This window comes from Streptopelia decaocto (assembly GCF_964273445.1).
Source record: "Streptopelia decaocto genome assembly, chromosome: 5".
NCBI classification, from domain to species: Eukaryota; Metazoa; Chordata; class Aves; order Columbiformes; family Columbidae; genus Streptopelia; species Streptopelia decaocto.
The window spans coordinates 65,762,782-65,781,556 of NC_138659.1; the positions used below are offsets into that span (position 1 = coordinate 65,762,782).

Sequence of the window (18,775 nt, forward strand, 5' to 3'; positions counted from 1 at the left end):
GTTTTAAATCAAACCGTATTTAAGATAAGCGCGGAATACAAAGTAGCTACTTGACTCCTGAATTTAAAAGTGCAGTTATTCAGATACACGCTTAAATATACAGAACTGTATCTGGAAAATATGTTCAATGAGCAATTATATTAGTAAAGAAAATACAATGTGTTTGGGCAGTTTGCCATTTTATTTATTATTATTCGCCAACTAATTTTTTACAACTTTCCAAAGTGCATGCTCTATACTGACCTGAAGCTAAATTGAAAGTACAGGTGCATCAACATGTGAGAAAGTATTTCAACAGCTGAAGAAAAAGCTTCTATTTAGAACTGAAGCTGTTTAAATCAATGGCTTCAACTGTGTGCCAGAGGGAGAAAAGGTCTCAGAAAGAACCAGCCCGATGCTGCTGCTGTCTGGTGAAAATCCTGGCCTACAAACACTTTATTTTTTGTGTAACTTTACCATAAGACAGGCCAAAATATTTCCTTCCTAGGGACCAGGATTTACACTCAGCCCTAAATTTTCCTCTCTGTCAGCAAAGCTAATTGCTGCTTTGAAAACAGGTGTGGTAAGGGTCTGCTGCCCCGGATCTAAGATAGCTATTAAAACCACTACAAAGTGAAAATAGCTGTTAATATTGAAATTAGTGGCCTTTAAATCTCATTTTGAGCTAGTATAATGCCAAAATTTGGCATTAATGCCAAAGTTTGGAAGAAAAAATTCACTTATTGAGAATTTCATGACTTTCTAGTAACTGTCTAAGGCCAAAAAATAATAGGGAAAAGTTTTAAGCAAAAGTGAGCCGTCTGAGAACAAGAGGTTGATGGCTGTCGGTAGATACGCTGCCAGCTTTTCTCACAGACAGGGGAAACTCCAGGGCCACATCTAGAATAAACACATTTTATACCTGTGGGAAACAGGGGAGGATCAGTTTTCCAATGGTCTAAATAATTAACATCCAGCAGTTGAGGGATACGAGCTGATATGATATACGGTGGTTCCATCGGGTACCGTAGCAAAAGGAAAACAATAATCCAAATGTCCTGCTGAGCGTGGCTACCGTGGAAACTGCGAGGGCTACAAACAACTTGCTCAAAAGTTTTTCAGCCCTTGGCTCAGTTGTGCAAGTGCCCTGGGTCAGCAATGAGGAAATGATGAAATCCTGGGGGTTTTATAATGAGTGATGATCTTATCCCTCAGTGTCATTTTAAGTTCTCTAAAGAGAAAGCATTGCCTTCTAAAATACTTCCAAAAATATATATCACTTTGCATTTGGAGTTGCAGTGAGCAGTTATTTCAACTGGCCAGCAAAACACTTGTATTCGCAAGTGAGAATGACGGCTACTGGGTTTGGGGATTAATTGAGGGAAGGATGTTTCCCAGGACATCAAGGTCACTGGTCCTGCCAGAAATCCACCATTTCACCAAAAAATCGTTCATAAAAGAACTACTAGCCTAATATGTCTTCTTTATAACTGCATCACTCTGTTCATATGCCAGTCTCTGAACACAGCACTGACTCCATTGGTCTTTTGTCGCACTAAAATCCATATTTTTTCTTTCAAAGCCAAAGGAGGAATCAAATAAAGCAGTGAAGCAGTGAAAGATTTCATGTTTTGTGTATCTGCTAATTGTCCTTTGGCTAACAAATGAATAAAATCAGGGGCTTGTAATTCAAGCGATTTGTTTTGGGGGACAATTTGTGTACCTTTGTCCGGGCACAAGGAAAATCTAAGAAATTTGTTCCTATTTGTGTTCCCAGCATCTGGCACACTCTTGAAGTGTGATGCTTTCTGTAGCAAGTCAGTTATTGCCCCCTGTAAGGAATCAGTTATTGCTTCTAATGCCTATCACAGGAAAATGCAACAAGCTCATTCGTCACCTTTAATATTCTGAGAGAGGCTGTTCCCTTCTACAGCTCCCTCATATATCAGCATTTGGTCAGTCTTCAACACAGTGACTATATAAAGCCTGTCTTCCTCTCCTTCTAAAAACAATTTTTTACCTAAATGGACAACTCCCAATTACTAAAAACCAGCCTTGTGTAAACGCTTTTCTCCTGCTATTTCTGAACACCTTAAAATCTTAGGACTTTGAGAGATGCTGTGACTGTGAGGGAGGCTCAGGCTTTTCATAGAACTCCTCTCTTTTCCCCAGTGCCACCTTTAATACTCAACCACGAGGTACAGTTATCCACCCAGTTACAGCATTTGTCTTTTGCAAGTCCACATGTTCCTCAGTGGGATACAGGGAAAAGAAATTGTTGTCCCCCCTTTATTCAGATGAACTGGCTGCAACTAACGTATCGAAGCTGAATGCTCTCATATTTTTAAGTTAGATGGGAAAGACATTGGATGTATTTAACAGAACCCATCTCCAAAGTTGGCAACTTTTCAGACAAGTTAATGTCCCGCAGGACATTATTAACAAATGCTACCTTTGGTTGTGAATGCTCGTTGGTGAACACCCCGACCATCCCATCCTGACATGCATTTGGAAACTTAGCTGCTGATTTGCTTTTGTTGCCCCAAAACCAGAGCGACTGTCTAGTCACTAGTCGTAGGGACACACACCTCCAACCACATCCAACAGCTCTGTTCCCACCTGGGTGTTTATTTCACGCTGTTTTGCTCTATTTAGACTGTGGCTTTGAGTCATCCTTCCAAAGTTCACCAGTTTTCCAATGAGCCCTTCAGAAACTTGCTTTGATCCCAGTTTTGGCAGTCAGCTCTCGTCACATGTTTCATTTGTTGCTTTAGACGTTAAGTCCCCATCCAAACCAGTCCAAGAGGAACGAGGGGGAGCAGCCTCCAAATATGGCAGGAGCTGAGCTGGTTTCTGGAGCAGTTTAGCACATCAGCGTGTGTAAGAGCGAAGAGAACTGGAACAAGTTTTAAATAGTGCTCTAAATAGACTGTGGTGAAATGTTCAGAGCTTGAAACTACACAGAAAATCCTGAAACAGATAAAAGAATAGCTAAGACCCCATTAGTAAATATAATTGTCGTGATCATCTCCAGCCATAACATGCTGCTTCAACTCTCTGAAATCATGTTTGATGAAACAAAGGTTACACATGAGTCCTTAACTTAGTAGTTGGTTTATAAAGAGCTGCTAAATATTATGCCACCAAACATGAAGGATGTGCTTTTTTTTCAAAGCAATTATACTGGACAGTTATCATAAAAATACCAGAAAAAAATACTCTCCAGTATCCACCAACTGAATCTCAATTCATATCATACTTTTGCTTTTAATTAGGATTATTTTATTTCTTCCCACTGCTGTTGGATGTTCCTTTAATTTAGTCTCCCAACTTAAAACTCACACAATTTCACAGTGTTCTGTGTGCAGATTATCAGGAGGCCAATTACGAGAGGGTCTCAAACAGCAGTCAGGTTAATCAACTGAATCATTACGTGTATTGTAGCCAACAATAATCTGGCCTTTAACAATATGGAAATAGCTATTTATACAAGTTTTAAAATGTGAAGATATAAGAAATGGGAAGTTTTCTATATCTGATCCTGGAAACACATAAATGTTACAGAATCACAGAATTGACTGGGTTGGAAAAGACCTCAGAGATCATCAAGTCCAACCCTTGGTCCAACTCTAGTCCGTTTACTAGATCATGGCACTAAGTGCCATGTCCAATCTCAGTTCAAAAACCTCCAGGGACGGTGAGTCCACCACCTCCCTGGGCAGCCATTCCAATGCCTGACCACTCTCTCTGTAAAGAATTTCTTTCTAATATCCAGCCTAAATTTCCCCTGGCAGAGTTGAAGCCCATGCCCCCTTGTCCTATTGCTAACTGCCTGGGAGAAGAGACCAATCCCCACCTGGCTAGAACTTCCCTTCAGGTAGTTCTAGAGAGTGCTGAGCTCACCTCTAAGCCTCCTCTTCTCCAGACTAAACAAGCCCAGCTCCCTCAGCCTCTCCCCATGGGTCCTGTGTTCAAGTCCCTTCACCAGTCTTGTTGCTCTTCTCTGGACCTGCTCCAGCACTTCAATCTCTTTCCTGAACTGAGGGGCCCAGAACTGAACACAATACTCCAGGTGTGGCCTCCCCAATGCAGAGTACAGGGGAAGGATCGCTTCCCTTGTCCTGCTGACCACGCTATTTTGGATACAGGACAGGATACCATTGGCCTTCTTGGCCACCTGGGCACACTGTTGGCTCCTGTTGAGCTTTCTGTCCGTTAGTCCCCCCAGGTCCCTTTCTGCCTGACTGCTCTCCAGCCACTCTGCGCCCAGCCTGGAGCGCTGCAGGGGGTTGTTGTGGCCAAAGTGCAGGACCCGGCACTTGGTCTTGTTGAACTTCATCCCACTCAATGTACTTCACACACACCAACGTGCTCGATGTTCACACTCAATGTACTTCACACACACCAAAAAGTCAAGACCACACCTCACAAAGGATCAACATTTTTTCCCTTGGTCCACAAGAGCAGTACCTGGTACCTGTTGTAAACTGGTTCCCACCCTCTTGTCCCCAATTATAAAGAAATAAAGCGAACCTGATGCCAGCCTGTTGGATAAAGCAGTGCCTGAGGCTGCATACCCAACTTCAGCTGCACTGCAGTTCAACACAAAGGTTTGTACAATCTTTTACGAAAACCTTAATTCTCCCAGAGCTCATTTTTAACTTCTACAATACACAAAAGAGTATATCAGATACTTTGGCTCTCTACATTTTGGGAGAGAATAATTTGGTTTCTCACAATATTACCTTACAATTTAAAACATGTAACTGTGGTAGCTTTTGAATCTCACCTATAAAATATTGGGGCACATATGTATAAAGGAATTAAAACTATAAATTGCATGAACACTTTAAATTGTTTCTTTTTATACACATGTAATGATTTAGTTTAAAACAGCACATAAAACTCCTTAAAAATAGTGTATTGAAAAATGCTTATTCAAATGCAATTGCTATGAACGAGGCAAGACTTAAAAAACCTTGACATTTCGCATTTTGTGCTTCAGTGTTCCTCAAAAATAAGTACTAGGTAAACTACAATTAGCAAAATATATTTAAACTATGGATTAGAAGTTAATGAAATAAACTGCTTTAATGGGGAAAACACTTTCTTAGAAAATAGAAAATACTCATAGCTGGAGAGTCAGAAGCTGCTTTTAAAAGATGCCATTAAGTTGCCACTATTTTGACAAAGCTCTGGCCTCAAAGAGGCAGATTTCCTTAATGCATTGTAGAAGTCCTTGGCAAATTACATAATATTCATTAAATTTAAATGGAGACCCTTGATGTCTCCTGTAAAGATGTCCCAGGGAGTCAATTTTCAAGGAATTCATAATGTAAGCAGCAAGTTATCGGAGAAGGAGGCATTCATCACCTAAGAAGGCCCTGAATGAATCATTTAGAGAAGGTGGCGCAATGACACATTTTGGGGGTTTATTTGTGAGACCCCGCGCCAGACACCTACTGCAAGTCACAACAGAGGCAACCGGACCACCCGTGTGCTGCGGACACCACATTTCCACACATACTTCCAAACTTCCCTAGGAAAGGGGTTCGTTTAATCCCCCAAATTAACACTGCAACACCAGAGGGACTCAAAAAGCAGAGGTGACACCCGGCTAAAGCCCTGGGATTCTGCCCCACACCTGCCGCCCACCTTGGGGACCAATCCTGCTCATAAACTCGCACTCTTTGATGGGGTTTCAGCCAGACCCTGATCCTGCCAGGTAGGGATGCTGTATTAACTCCTACTACAAAAACAAGCTGGCGCATCCTGGGCAAATAAATCCCTTAAAATCAGAATCCGAGTCCTATTAACTTTCTGTTGGGTTTATTTTGGATCCCAACTGTGGAATCACCCCAAATGCTGTGTTTAGTCATTCCCTCTAAATACTATGAAGTCTGAAACAAAACACCATCCCAGGAAGTCTTCCCCCTTTTTAATATTTGGCTTCATTTAAATGCTGCATGTCCCCAAAACCTTTTTAAACTGCTTACTTTTAAAATACAAACAGGTCACTATTTAGCCATGGAGGGTACTTTTCTGTCCCAAATCACCATCCAGTTATCAAAGGCTGCTAAACTATGCTGCTAAATACTGTAAAAACACTTTATAAATACATTGCAATCATCTCCATGTGAAGCCACTGGCTTCCAGCATTGAATATACTGGTATTTTTATAAACATCACCCAGACAATGCCACGTGCTTTGCAAACTGGGCTGTACTTAGTGTGGCAGACTCCTATCACCATTACTCAATAGTAGTGCAGACAAGAGAAAACAGCTTTCTTTTAGCAAAAAGTCTTATTCCTCTCTCTCATAAAATGGTACTATTGCAAAATAATCCAACAAAATAATCCGACAGTTAATTTATTAACGCAGAATAAGAGTTGGGATTTGTTTTTCATCATCATTATTTATAGCTTTACTAATGTGCCCAGTGTTGCACCAAAGGGCAACGTATCCCAAGTGAGCCGCAGCCACAGCTTGCACAACGCTCCCATAAAAACAGAATAAACAACTTAAAATGTGGAAATGAAATCCTGATTTTTACTCTGTATGATTCCATAAAGAATTAACTTTAATGAATGTAACTGGAGAGAGAATTGTCCTTAATGATCCTTCTAGGTTACATCTAAATATTTCAATAGCTCTTTAACTGCTAAACTACATTTAAAATATCCTTGAGAACCTTGATTAGGGGGTTGAGACGCTAAATAATGAAATCTCAAAAACCAACTCCATGCTGGGGAAACTGGGAGCTATTTAATCAAGCTGGGCTCTTACACTGTCAACACAATTACAGTTGGTACCAACTAACAAACATTATGCCTGTGAGGTAGGGAAATTGCACTGGCTCCATTTTCAAACATGCATAGGAACTGAGATTAAAGTTACCAGATGTGAATTACAGATGGAAACTGGTGTTTAATATGCAGCACGCTGCTTTCCGAAACCTGCCTTCCTCCTCTGTCCTCATTCCTCATCTACTCAGCCAGTTGCAAAGTGAGAGACATGGGGTGAAACAGCTGATGGTAACGCGCTAGCAAAGCGTCTTTAAGTACAACTCAAAAATTGACTGATTTCCCATAACCACCATAACCTTCTCAAAGAGAAGAACCCTTTCTAAGCCTGATATCGAGTCCACAGTGGACGCAGGACCTGGTCACAGAGCCAGAGAACTGCAAGGAAAGGAATCGCACTCCACAGGGAAATTCAAACCTCAAGGAACTGGGTGAACTTCTCGCAGCGTTCTTCTCCTGGACCACCCTTCATACCTCCTCAGCATCCAGAACATCTACTATTGTGAGGGGACAGACTTTGCTGTCTTGCTGCCATGAGGAAAAGACAGACAAAGGCATTTTTTTTTTTTTCTGAGAAAAGTGTGTTGAAAAACTTGTGGGAGCATTGAAAAAATACCCATGGGGCCGGCAGGTGTGGAGGAGGCTCTGGTTTTCTCTCATTCTGGCTGGGTTTTTATTGTCCCAAGCAGGAAGAGAAACACGCACCGTGCTTTCCATAGCAAAACTTGTGCAGTGTTTGTCCTCAGGCTGAGCACCATTCTGGCCTGCAGAGCCAAACATCTCCTCGTAATACTTACACAACCACAGAACCAGAGGAATGGTGCATTCAAAGAGACTGCAGCTGTCATATAAAAAAGAAATACATATTAGCACATTAAGGATGTACCACTTTTTTTCACTAATTTTAAGTTTTGGACCCTACTTGAGAGATTTCCCTTAACGGCTACCTTGCAAACAGCAGCTGGGATATTCATTTAGAGTCGTCCTTAAAGAAATACCTCTTTGTGGTCTGAGAGTCTTAACAGCGCGGTTCTCACAAACACTTCAGCGGAGCTGAGGAGTCACAGGCTTTGCATAACACAGATTAATATCACAATTCCAGAAATACTGTGGTAGTGCATTGTGGTGCTTTATTAGTGTTAGACATGCAATATTTATTTAATGAACAGAAATTAAAATATTAAGATAACATTTTAATCAAATTAAAGGCGCTGAGATTGCAATAATGAAACAAAAATAAAGTTCTTCATGCATTCTAAGTTTCTAGTTCTCACATGTGCATATAGTTGTGATTCTGTACCATTATTAAATGTAGACAAACTACCACTGATTGCACGAGACAAAAATCAACCTGTAAGTTATATGTTCGTACTTTTACAGACTTCCTATATAACCTGGATCTTCAGCTTTTTATAGCACATTGTAATACAAGACTTCTGGAAGCTTCTAAGGTGAACAGGAATGGCTCTACCACTAGTAACGCACAGTGGTTTCTTCAGCGTACAAATCAACAAAAGATAAAGCAAATGCCCACCATGACTATTTCAACAGAAACAATTCTCAAAACCCTTCATAAACAGATTAAAGTGCTACCTATTGCATATTAAATACTTCCAGCAACTGCAACTACATTTAAAAGTTATAAATCCCTGAAAATAGGGTTTCATACGAGAAGTGCTGACAGACCTTTAAATCTAGCATCATCAACACAGCAGCGCTATAATCCTTCACCATGTACTTCAAAGAGAAGAAGTTAGTCAACATGCTTTAAAAATCACCATTTTAAAAGCCCACAGCTAATGCCTCCATCATATCTACAACAGTAATGGATACAGAAAGAGCAAAAGCGTATGAGCTTACTTTACATACTTGATGTACAACAATAATTCTTCTTGAAAGCTGGAAGTGTAAATAAACCTCCAGTGCAGCAGTAAACATATTAAGACAGCAGTTCTGTTTGTTTTAAGACGCATCTCAGAAAGGACATTCCATACAGAAAGAAACGCAGACTAGTACCTAGTGGGCACGAGATTCATTAGGCCCCCAAATCACAAAACCTTTCTAAATTCAAGGCAACAGTTTGACAGCTGGAAAATTACAAATAATTCTTGATACAGAGCCAACAGCAATAAATGTAGTTATGTATCACCTAGGGAGAAAAGCCAGCTAAATGTAAAATACAGCAGCAAGAGGTAACATATATAAATATTAAACATCCTTCTTGAATGGCAGAAAGTTTAAATTTGTTACTTACAACATTAAAGTATGGCCTTAATATTTGTTCTTTAAAGTAAAGTACATTGCTATGAGCAGAGGAAATATTTCAAAGGATAACTTCAAAGTATAGTGTGTGCATAGATGAACTTGTATGTTTATTTTTAAGATTAAAAAAAATAACAAAATAACGTGGAGATGTCCACAATTTTCATCCCTACAGTTTAAAGGGCAAGAAAGACTCATCATTACTGGCAAGTTATAGTTTTAAAATGATCTGCAAGAAAGTTTACAATTCTATCCTATGAGATAAACAGAACCTTCTTTGTTTTCAACATATAAATGACTCTGGATGAAATGTTTTCAATCAAAAGCTGCATGTTTCAAAAAAATAGATGTGGGATGAAGATGCTTTTCAAAAATAACCTCAAACTATAGAAAAATGTTAAAATTTTCTTTATAAGAGGAAAATGCTGTGCATGTAATATTCCCAGAATTGCTCCAAAACCAGCCTATATCTTTAGCTATAAGAACTCTATAAAAATATCTTTATAGCTGTAAATGTCCCATTCTGCCTCTCTTAGTAACTTTACCTTTTCCTAAATTGCATTTGTCATTCTCCCCTCTTTCTTGATAAACTGTTAGAAACAAAAGGTGCTTTTATTCACTTACAGATCAGATAAAGACTAGATAGTACATTCAAAGCTTCACTAAATTTCTTCATTAATGCACAAAAATTGATCTTTTCGCTACCTTTAATCTGCTTATCATTCTTGGTATGCAAATATGTCAAATGATCTGCTTTTAGTCAATTATGCAGTTTGATACTCTACATTTACATTCTAAAAGAAGTGATTTCAGAGGTGCTATATATAGTAGAGTTTCATTTTAATAATTATAAGTTGGCTTGCAAGTGAGAAGTCATTGGAGTGTGTTCTCTGGTTAGTTTACTTGTTAAACCCCATTGGTGTGTGTGATTTAATCATCGTAGATGCTACAGATGGTCTCATACCAGTTAGTTTGAAAATGATTGTGGAATTCAAAACAATTGCACAACATTTCCTCATTGACAATATGAGAAAACCACTTGCTTTGGCCAAACATTTGAAAATGCTTAAGAACCTCTATGGAAATACTGAGTAACTGAAATACATCTTGGTGTAATTAGGAAATTAAAATCTAATTGAGTGCAAAACTTAACTTCCAACAGTAAACGTACCGTAACTTAGGACATAACCTTTGGCACTTTTAATATATTACAACAAATTTACAGTCATTTAGATCTTAAGTGGGTCAAAAGAACATTCATGTGGCTTACGAGGTACCAAACTTGATAAATCCTTATGTTGTCAGAAGGAGATAACTTGGTGAAGTGGGCCCGTTTCTGGGCTAGGAACATCTAAACACAGAGTGCTATGATGAGGAAGGGCTTGAACCATTCCGGCTCCATCCAGGCACAATCATCTATGCTAAGGGATCCCTGTCTTGGATTGGGAACACTCAAACTGCACAAATTTAGGGATATCGTGCTAGGGAGATTGGACGTAGCTCCTAAAAAAAGAGGGAAATATTATAAAAGAGAGGAAGGAGAAGGAGAAGGAGAGGGAGAGGGAGAGGGAGAGGGAGAGGGAGAGGGAGAGGGAGAGGGAGAGGGAGAGGGAGAGGGAGAGGGAGAGGGAGAGGGAGAGGGAGAGGGAGAGGGAGAAGGAGAAGGAGAAGGAGAAGGAGAAGGAGAAGGAGAAGGAGAAGGAGAAGGAGAAGGAGAAGGAGAAGGAGAAGGAGAAGGAGAAGGAGAAGGAGAAGGAGAAGGAGAAGGAGAAGGAGAAGGAGAAGGAGAAGGAGAAGGAGAAGGAGGAGAGTAAACTAAATCTGAGAGCAACTGTGCAAAGAAATATTTTTAACAAGACTAATTCTGTACTGTCACACAATACTAACATTGTCAAAAGCATTCAGATAGATCTTTTTCAGCTTTCCCAGAATACAATTATTCAAGATAATACTAATTTTCACAGTTTTAAAACTGAAAACGTATTTGGATCTTCAACAACAACAACAACAAATTGGAATTTAATTTCAAACTTTTCTTCCTCCTCAGCAACAGCCACTTCATGGTGCTGTAAGAAGAAAAACAGATCAGGTGTAGAAAAAGAAGAGGAGGAGGAGAAGACAGTTGGGTTTTTTAAATCCAAATAAAAAATATTCTCTGTATTTTTTTTGTTAATATCATCTTACTGTTTTGCAGCAACAGACTATCCAAATGAGGCTCCTATGAAGAAAATTAAAGTCTATTTATGTTAACATTGTGAGGATTATTCTTCTACACTATTTGCCTATTATATGTTCATCACTGTATTTTGCCGATTTATTGAATAATTGATACCTTTCTCATCTGTCATTTTACAAACAATTATTAAATGATCAGGAAGACATTTACTACATTCTTCTTTCATTTGCCTCCATGAAAACTGACTTTTAGGTGTCCTTACAACAAATACTGATTACTTTTTTTTAATGAAAAGCCTTTCTAAGTACTCTATATGTGTTTAAGCAACATAGTCTATCTCTAAAGGCATATACTTTGTTGTCATAAGATTTTAAAAACTTAAGACATATATATATAATGTAAAACTCAACCTTAAATTGAGTCAGTTCTCCATTTTCTCAAGTACCATATCTATTTAAGTCAGTCTGATCATGCCTCCTACATTTTCACTGTAGCAGACTGTGACTGAACAAAGTATTTATAACTTATTCCATACTTTTCTCCAGTCCCATTCTATTAACACTGCTCAAAGTACTTTAACATATAAAAAGGCATGCAATAACTTCATACAAAAAGATCCTCAAAACAACCTCATGTCATGAGCTCAATACCAAAGTTCAGTCATTATTCACAAAATTCAGAGTTTAAGTGTAAAATAACTGATTCCAGCATGTGCCATTACCAACATGGCAAGGTATTTTTCACATTGTTATAGAAAAAGCACATCATACAGAATACAGCATTTACTCCGCAAAGATTGTGCATCACTGTTTTCCTCTAATGTGTGTTGAACAAACTACATTCCATTGCGACAAAGCACACTTAGGTCTAGTAAAGCGTACTGCACTGGCTCGAAAACAGTGGTCTCGATGGCATGCTGTAGTATCAGAACTGATATGTTTGCATAATACCAATAATCATTCGGGAAAACATTCGTAACGGCACAGGCTTCCCAGCTGAAACTGCCACATGGTGAACACTAAGCTATTATATAAACTGCATGGACATATTTAATGTGTATTATTTACTCTACCGTAAGTATTCTGTACCTAAAGGTGTTGTCAAAAAGAAAAGAAAAATATTTCGGTAATCTAACAGAATATGACTTTTGGCAGTCTCTGCTAGTGTTTGGAGTAAAAAACAAACAAAAATACCCCCACAACATAGTCCTGTTCTCCCTCGATTCCTGGAATTTCTTAGGAGAAAAGGAATGAAGAGAAGTCAAAATGTCAAAGTGGGAATTCCTTCCACTGATGTATTCAGCAGGAAGCACCACCAAGCATCAGTGTCTTAACTTTTGGAAAACTTGCCAGCTTTTCGAGAAGGTTCATATGGCACTCTGAGAATACTGGGTGTTTCTTCCATCACTCGTACAAGAAGATTATCAATGTAATCCTCAAGCTCCCGAATATGAGTGTCCTTCTTCTTAAGTTGCTCTTTATGCTTCACCAGCTCCTGCAAAACCTCTTCGTACGTAAGGTTACGGTATCCTGCAGCGGCATCGAAAGGATTTCCATCCTACAGATAAGGTCAAAAAAACCACCAGATGTTATTAAATAGTTCGGTGTTCTGAGCAAGTTGATGGGTTATCACTTTTCATGTTTCTCATGTGCAAAGAAGCAAAGTCTCTCGACAACTGGAGACAGGGTGCTCAGTTTAAAATAAGTTTCCCACACTGTCATCTCAGAAAAAATACAGTTGTCAGAGAGATGCATACACAGTTAATGACCATATGAGCAGTAACCACAACAACAGTTAGCAGGTCCGCTTTGGGAAAATGACTATGTAGTAACTTTAATTATAGCAGAAAAAGAGAAAGCCCTGAGAATTCAAGTCCTACTGTAAATTTCCTGAGCTCTTGCCTTCTGAGCATACCATGGCAAAACATTTACTTAGCTTTAAATGACATCAGCCCTCATCTGTCTTTCGTATTCTGTTTTTAGTCATGAGTGGTTCTCTGGGCTTTGGCTTCTGAATCATATAATAAAATCTGCAATTTTAAATTTCAGGTGATGTTAAAGGCTGCACCTTATTTGCACCAGAGCACTTGGGATGTAGTACTAAAAGATTCTGCTTGCTTGCTTTAAAGCAAGAGGGGCCTAGAACGAAGCAACAGGTAAACCAGAATTGTTTCTGTAATGATTTCTGATGACTCAATAAGTGTGGGTATTAACAGAAACGGACAAATTAGTCCCCTTAACATTCAAAACACTATAAACTTGACTGTCTTATTCTATGTCAAGAAGAATTAGCTGTGACCTTAATGAACCAGGTTACATTTGGAGATGTATAACGGAGAAAAAGATTGTGAGAGTTGGTTTATAAAAGTATTAACGCTGTTAAACGTGCAAAGCAGTAAGTTTTAGCTGATTCAGAAGTGGAGACAGTAAAAAGATACGGATCCTCTATGTAAAATAATTTAACCTCTCAAATCCTGCACCTCTAATAGGGCAGAATAACACAAAATAGCTTTTGTTTACAGTAGAAACCTGTCATTAAAAATGGTGAAGGAAGCACATCACAGAACAAAGTCAAACTCATTCCTTTTCCTGCTTCATTCCTTTTCTTTCCTACAGCTCCATATTCACACATTGGCACACAACGAATCACTAAAATATGCAGGTGGCTGCAGTTTTAAAATAAACGTCTTTAGAAGTGATGGGGCACTGCAAACAGGCTGACGTACGGCAGATCAATCAGCCTCTCTCCATCAATTATATTCTAACAGTTGATCTTGACAATATGTGCTTTTTAGGGTTTCTCACTACATTTGAGATATTTAATGTCACGTTTAGGTATCGAGTATTTTAAACTGTAGTATCAAGTTACAATAATGAAAGCGATCAATAACTCCCACTTCATTAAAATGCCTGATGTGATGAAATTTATAAATTGGCTAGTAATTGATTTCCAGCAAACACCGAAGAGAAAATAACTTCACTTCGTGGTCATTATATCATTAGCGCATTTTGTTCTACAAGAAAGAAGTAAAATTTTCTGTTTACGGTACTCAATTTTTGTACATGTTGGAAAAGACAACATTAACAATTCCATGTCTAAAATATAGGGTCTTCCTACTTTTCTGGTATGGCAAAGGAACAGGAATTAAGATCCAACGAATGTCTTTAGTTATTATATAAAGTTTACTGGAGAATTGTTTGTCGCACGTATGCTTTAAAGATGTTTTGCCATACGCATGCTCTATATGGATCTTTGGGGGGCAATAACCTGACACATTAATTACACAAAATTCTAGTTAAAGGTTGTGAGTACTTAAAAATAAATATCATTAAAGTTCTGGAGATTTTAAATGTTCAGTTTGAGCAAATAAGTGATACTTACATGTATAAGGAACAATTATATCTTCACATAACCAGCTACTAAAATTTTCATACAAAACATTAATCTTATAATGAATTATTAAGAAAAAAAGATTCTAAATAATAGGCTATGCAAAGAATGATTGTCTCAGCCACAAAATCCTATTGGGGTACACGCTGACAGCCAGAGGAAACGCAGTCAGATAAAATGAAGGCCTGGCAATCTCTGATCATCTCTTTATTGTTCTAATGAGGAATTCTGCTCTGGGAATATCATCTAAGCTACTTTCACATCTTTTGTCCTACTTATTCATCTTCCCTTCAGTTCTTAATTAGGCCTTAAAGAGCTCACGCTGCCCTTTCAACTGGCTACTGCTCCCATTTAAACGCTGCTTTCAGAGACAGGTGTTGGCACCAGAGTAGAAGACATACAAACATAATTACTAAATGTGATGCACAAGGAAGAAATATAATAACTCAGTGAGGGTTATTACTGCAGAACCTAAGAATAAATTACTTCAAATACCTTAGAAAGCAATCGTGAATATTAAAAAAATATATTCAAATGGTTTCATTCAAAACTATCGCTGAGATATAGCTTCTCCTCCTCCTAATTTGTATTTTGTATTAAATGAGCAACACCTCATAATCCCACAACTGACATTTAGGATAGCTGGTATTCCAAAAGAAAAATCATCAAGGATTTCTTTTATCACCTTTAAATCCTTTAAATAAAACAATTCACATCTTATTTCTTAAAAGAATTAAACCGATGCTTTTACCAGCAATAAATTACACGATTTGCGGTGGTACATTTGCAAGCACATAGAAACTGTAATTATGGTTACATTACAGACAATAGCTGCTAAGTTAAATCAATTTTTTGATGTCGCTTTTTGTCAGAGATTAAGTAACCGCCTGGTAGAATTCAGTTCACTATCTGATCAAAGGCAGCCTTCATATACTCTGACATCTCCCACCAGTTACTTACATTATAAAAACTTGGGCATTTACAATAACATCAAATGTTATTACAAGTCATTTACATAAACTAGCAAAAAACAAACAGTACAAAGTCATATTTGCTTGTGGAAATTGTTTTTTATATATTTTAAAGATTGAAAACAAACCCCCTTTTAAAGATTTCATCTATTCACAGAACAAATTCTAGCAAGACCACATTTTCCTTCAAACAAAGACACTGCATAGGAAATATGTGGGGGTTTTCTGTCTTTTCTTAGTACACGATTTATTCTAGGTACTTTTAGAGTCAAAATATATTTTGAATAATAACTTCTACTATTTCTATTTGTAGTGTTTTCTGAGAGGCTGTTAATTTATTTATGTTTTCAATCCTGCCATGAATCAGTTCATCACTTTCGACTGTCGTGATAGCAAACTCCTGTTAGATCAACCAACACATCCCTGCCTGACACAGAACTCCTCACCTGACTATCACTTCTCTAGAATCATCTGAAATACCCCAAAGCAACAGGGTTTTTCTTAATTTTCTGTACAAATGTCTAATTTTCCCCTTTTTCTCTACATCACATTGAGCACAAAGTTCTTTATTTCCAAATTTATATTAAGCCTGTAACTTTCCCATTAGATTTTCTGGATATCTCAAAAGAAAAACCCCTCAATGTTTCCTTGTAAGAGGTTAGACAAGAATAATAGCTTATATTGTGTCAAGCATCACTTGGCTGACATGTACCGATGGCTTTCCATGCCACTGTGTAACTCACCATTGTTTTCCTGAGGTCCTCAACACCGGAAGGTTTCGTATTAAAACTGTAGGAAATAAACAAAACCACAAATATTAAAAGTGCATATTTATCTGACCAAAGCATCTGCTGCTAGAAGACGCTAATGAATTAGGTACATAGCTATAAAATGTTTAATATGATTTATTTTCTCGATTTGTTGAAAAATAAGAAAATATTCACAGTTAATGAAAATTGTCATTATTCTTTGTTCACAATTTTTTGTATTTCTCGTATTCTTTTTGTCATAAAATTTGAGTAAGTAAATAAGAAATGCAATAAAGGATATGATGGATTGGGCTTCACTAGGTGCTCTCTTATCTCTAGACTTACCTTGAGCTTCTAAGCAAAAAGAGATACTTGAAATGAAATATTCTAGAAACATGTTCCAGGAATGAGATTGTTAAAGAACAACAAAACCCCCACAAACTAACATCCATTCCCAGCTTTCACAGCAGCTGCTAGAAATAGAAGGTCCTTTACAAATTCCACTGGGATCACCAGCTTAAGAGAGGGCTGAAAAGCCATTTCTGTCAGCAACATTTGCATCGTACTTAAAATTGAGTCAATAATCTATTATTTTACAAACCCACATATCCAGAAAGCAAAGCTACTTCATGATTTTGTTGAGATTTTTTTCCTTCTTCCACTGCAGAAGTGCGGTTGATATCGATAAAAGCAGCCGCTGTCAGAGTGTCAGGCCTCAGAAATGCTCCACTGCTCCCTCAACTTGATGTAATTATTAGCAAATATCCTGAAAAATCAGTGCTGTTACGTTCTTATGTACTTGGTACAGCCAGTCTGGAGAGAAAACTGACTCTCTGAAAATGCATTCAGAATTTGGATATAGCTCAAATAACATTTACTTGGTAGCATCACAGCAGACACCATCTTTTCACATCACAGAATCCACTATTTAGTGAGACTGCATGTACTGGCTGTCAAGGGTGGCGTTTGTTGACTGAGAATAATGCTAAAAGTTACCAAAATATGTTTACTTCTTTTATTTTTAAAGGTAGCTTAAGGTACAAAACATGTATTTTGTGACTGTCCATCACTCTTTGTTATCTGATTTTATACGCCATATATCTCACGGTATAAAAATGGAAGGGACATTATTTACAAACGTATACTACGTTAAGCGTAAAAACCTTTTTTTCTTTTTTTTTTACATTAATATTTTTTATTCTGCACATTATTTTCTATTTCCAAAGCAGGCAGCCTTTTGCTCATACAGAAGTCCCGCGGACCATCTGCTGGGCTGAGCGTATTAGATAAAGATTGGATTACACCAACAGTCAAAACTCGAACTCAAGAGGTGTCTGATGAATCAAGTTCTGGCTAATTCCCATTATACCTGTTTGTAACAGTGATCCGCAGCAGCCTGCCCAGTTTGCTGGAGCCCAGTTTTGAATGAGGGGCCCCTTTCACCGGGTATTGTCTGAAAAGCCAAAGGCAGGAACCCTCCCTCACGGCCGCCTTTGAGTTTCACACTGATGTGTCAAACACATGATGAACTCGCTTCATTCATGGCTGCCTTTTGTGATCCCAGCACAAAAAAAAATGAGTTAACTGAACTGGATCGAATTAGCTTGGTGAAAACCAAGAATGTCTCTATTTAAGGAAGTGTGGCGTTAATTTGGGATATCTTTCTTTTGGGACTGTTTCCTCATGTTAGACAAGATATAGAATAATACGGCCTGACTGCTCAACTGAGTGACTTTCTGAAAGGTTAAAGCAGCGAGATCTTTCATTGCCTTGAATGACTTTATAGTTTCTGTGAAATAGGTTCTGCGACTCTCTTTCATAGCAGCAGCTTAAAAGAGAAGCACTTCTGACTATGAAAACTGGTCTTTGAAAATTAGAAATACAAATCCCTGGCAATATGGACTAATTTATCTTTTTAGCTGAAAAAACCTGCAATCATTTCTGCAACAGTGCAAACATTGTAGCTGCAATTACAAATGAGCACATCCGTGTATTCCACATGAAACAATTCAAATATACTCACAAAAAAAAATGAAAAACTGTTAAACAATATCCCCCCAAAAAACCCAAGCACCAGGAATACCCTTATTTTAAAGAGATATGTGGAAAATATACTGCTGCTCGAGGAAGAAACAGGTGCTGAGACTGCATATAAATTCATTTTAAATCAGGTTGTCTGCTAAGTAAGGTGGGAGCTGAGCCCTGTGGGGATTCCTGCCAGCCCGAGGTGAGTGTGAGCAGACACAGGCTCCCACCGTCCCACTTGTAATTCACTGTCCCAGGACCAAGTAATATCTCCATAAAACATACTGTAAAACTATGGATACATACAGTTGGGGGAGCAGCACACGTGGTGTACGGAAATTCATGAGAGCGTGTATTTTTGAATTTAAATTTAATCCCTAACTTTACACACCTGAAGTTAATATCTCACTTGATTACTC

General features: G+C 38.1%; 1 protein-coding gene across 1 annotated transcript in view; it reads right to left on the minus strand.

Moving 5' to 3' along the window:
* Positions 1 to 7,890: 7,890 nt before the first annotated feature.
* Positions 7,891 to 18,775, minus strand: part of RAB11FIP2 (RAB11 family interacting protein 2) — a 33,252-nt gene continuing 22,367 nt past the window's right edge. Inside the window, exons 4-5 of the mRNA XM_082053289.1 lie at positions 16,326 to 16,371; positions 7,891 to 12,778 (exon numbers count right to left, since the gene is read on the minus strand). Coding sequence (XP_081909415.1) covers positions 12,551 to 12,778; positions 16,326 to 16,371 — 274 coding nt within the window. The 3' untranslated portion in view covers positions 7,891 to 12,550. The remainder of the gene's footprint in view (positions 12,779 to 16,325; positions 16,372 to 18,775) is intronic.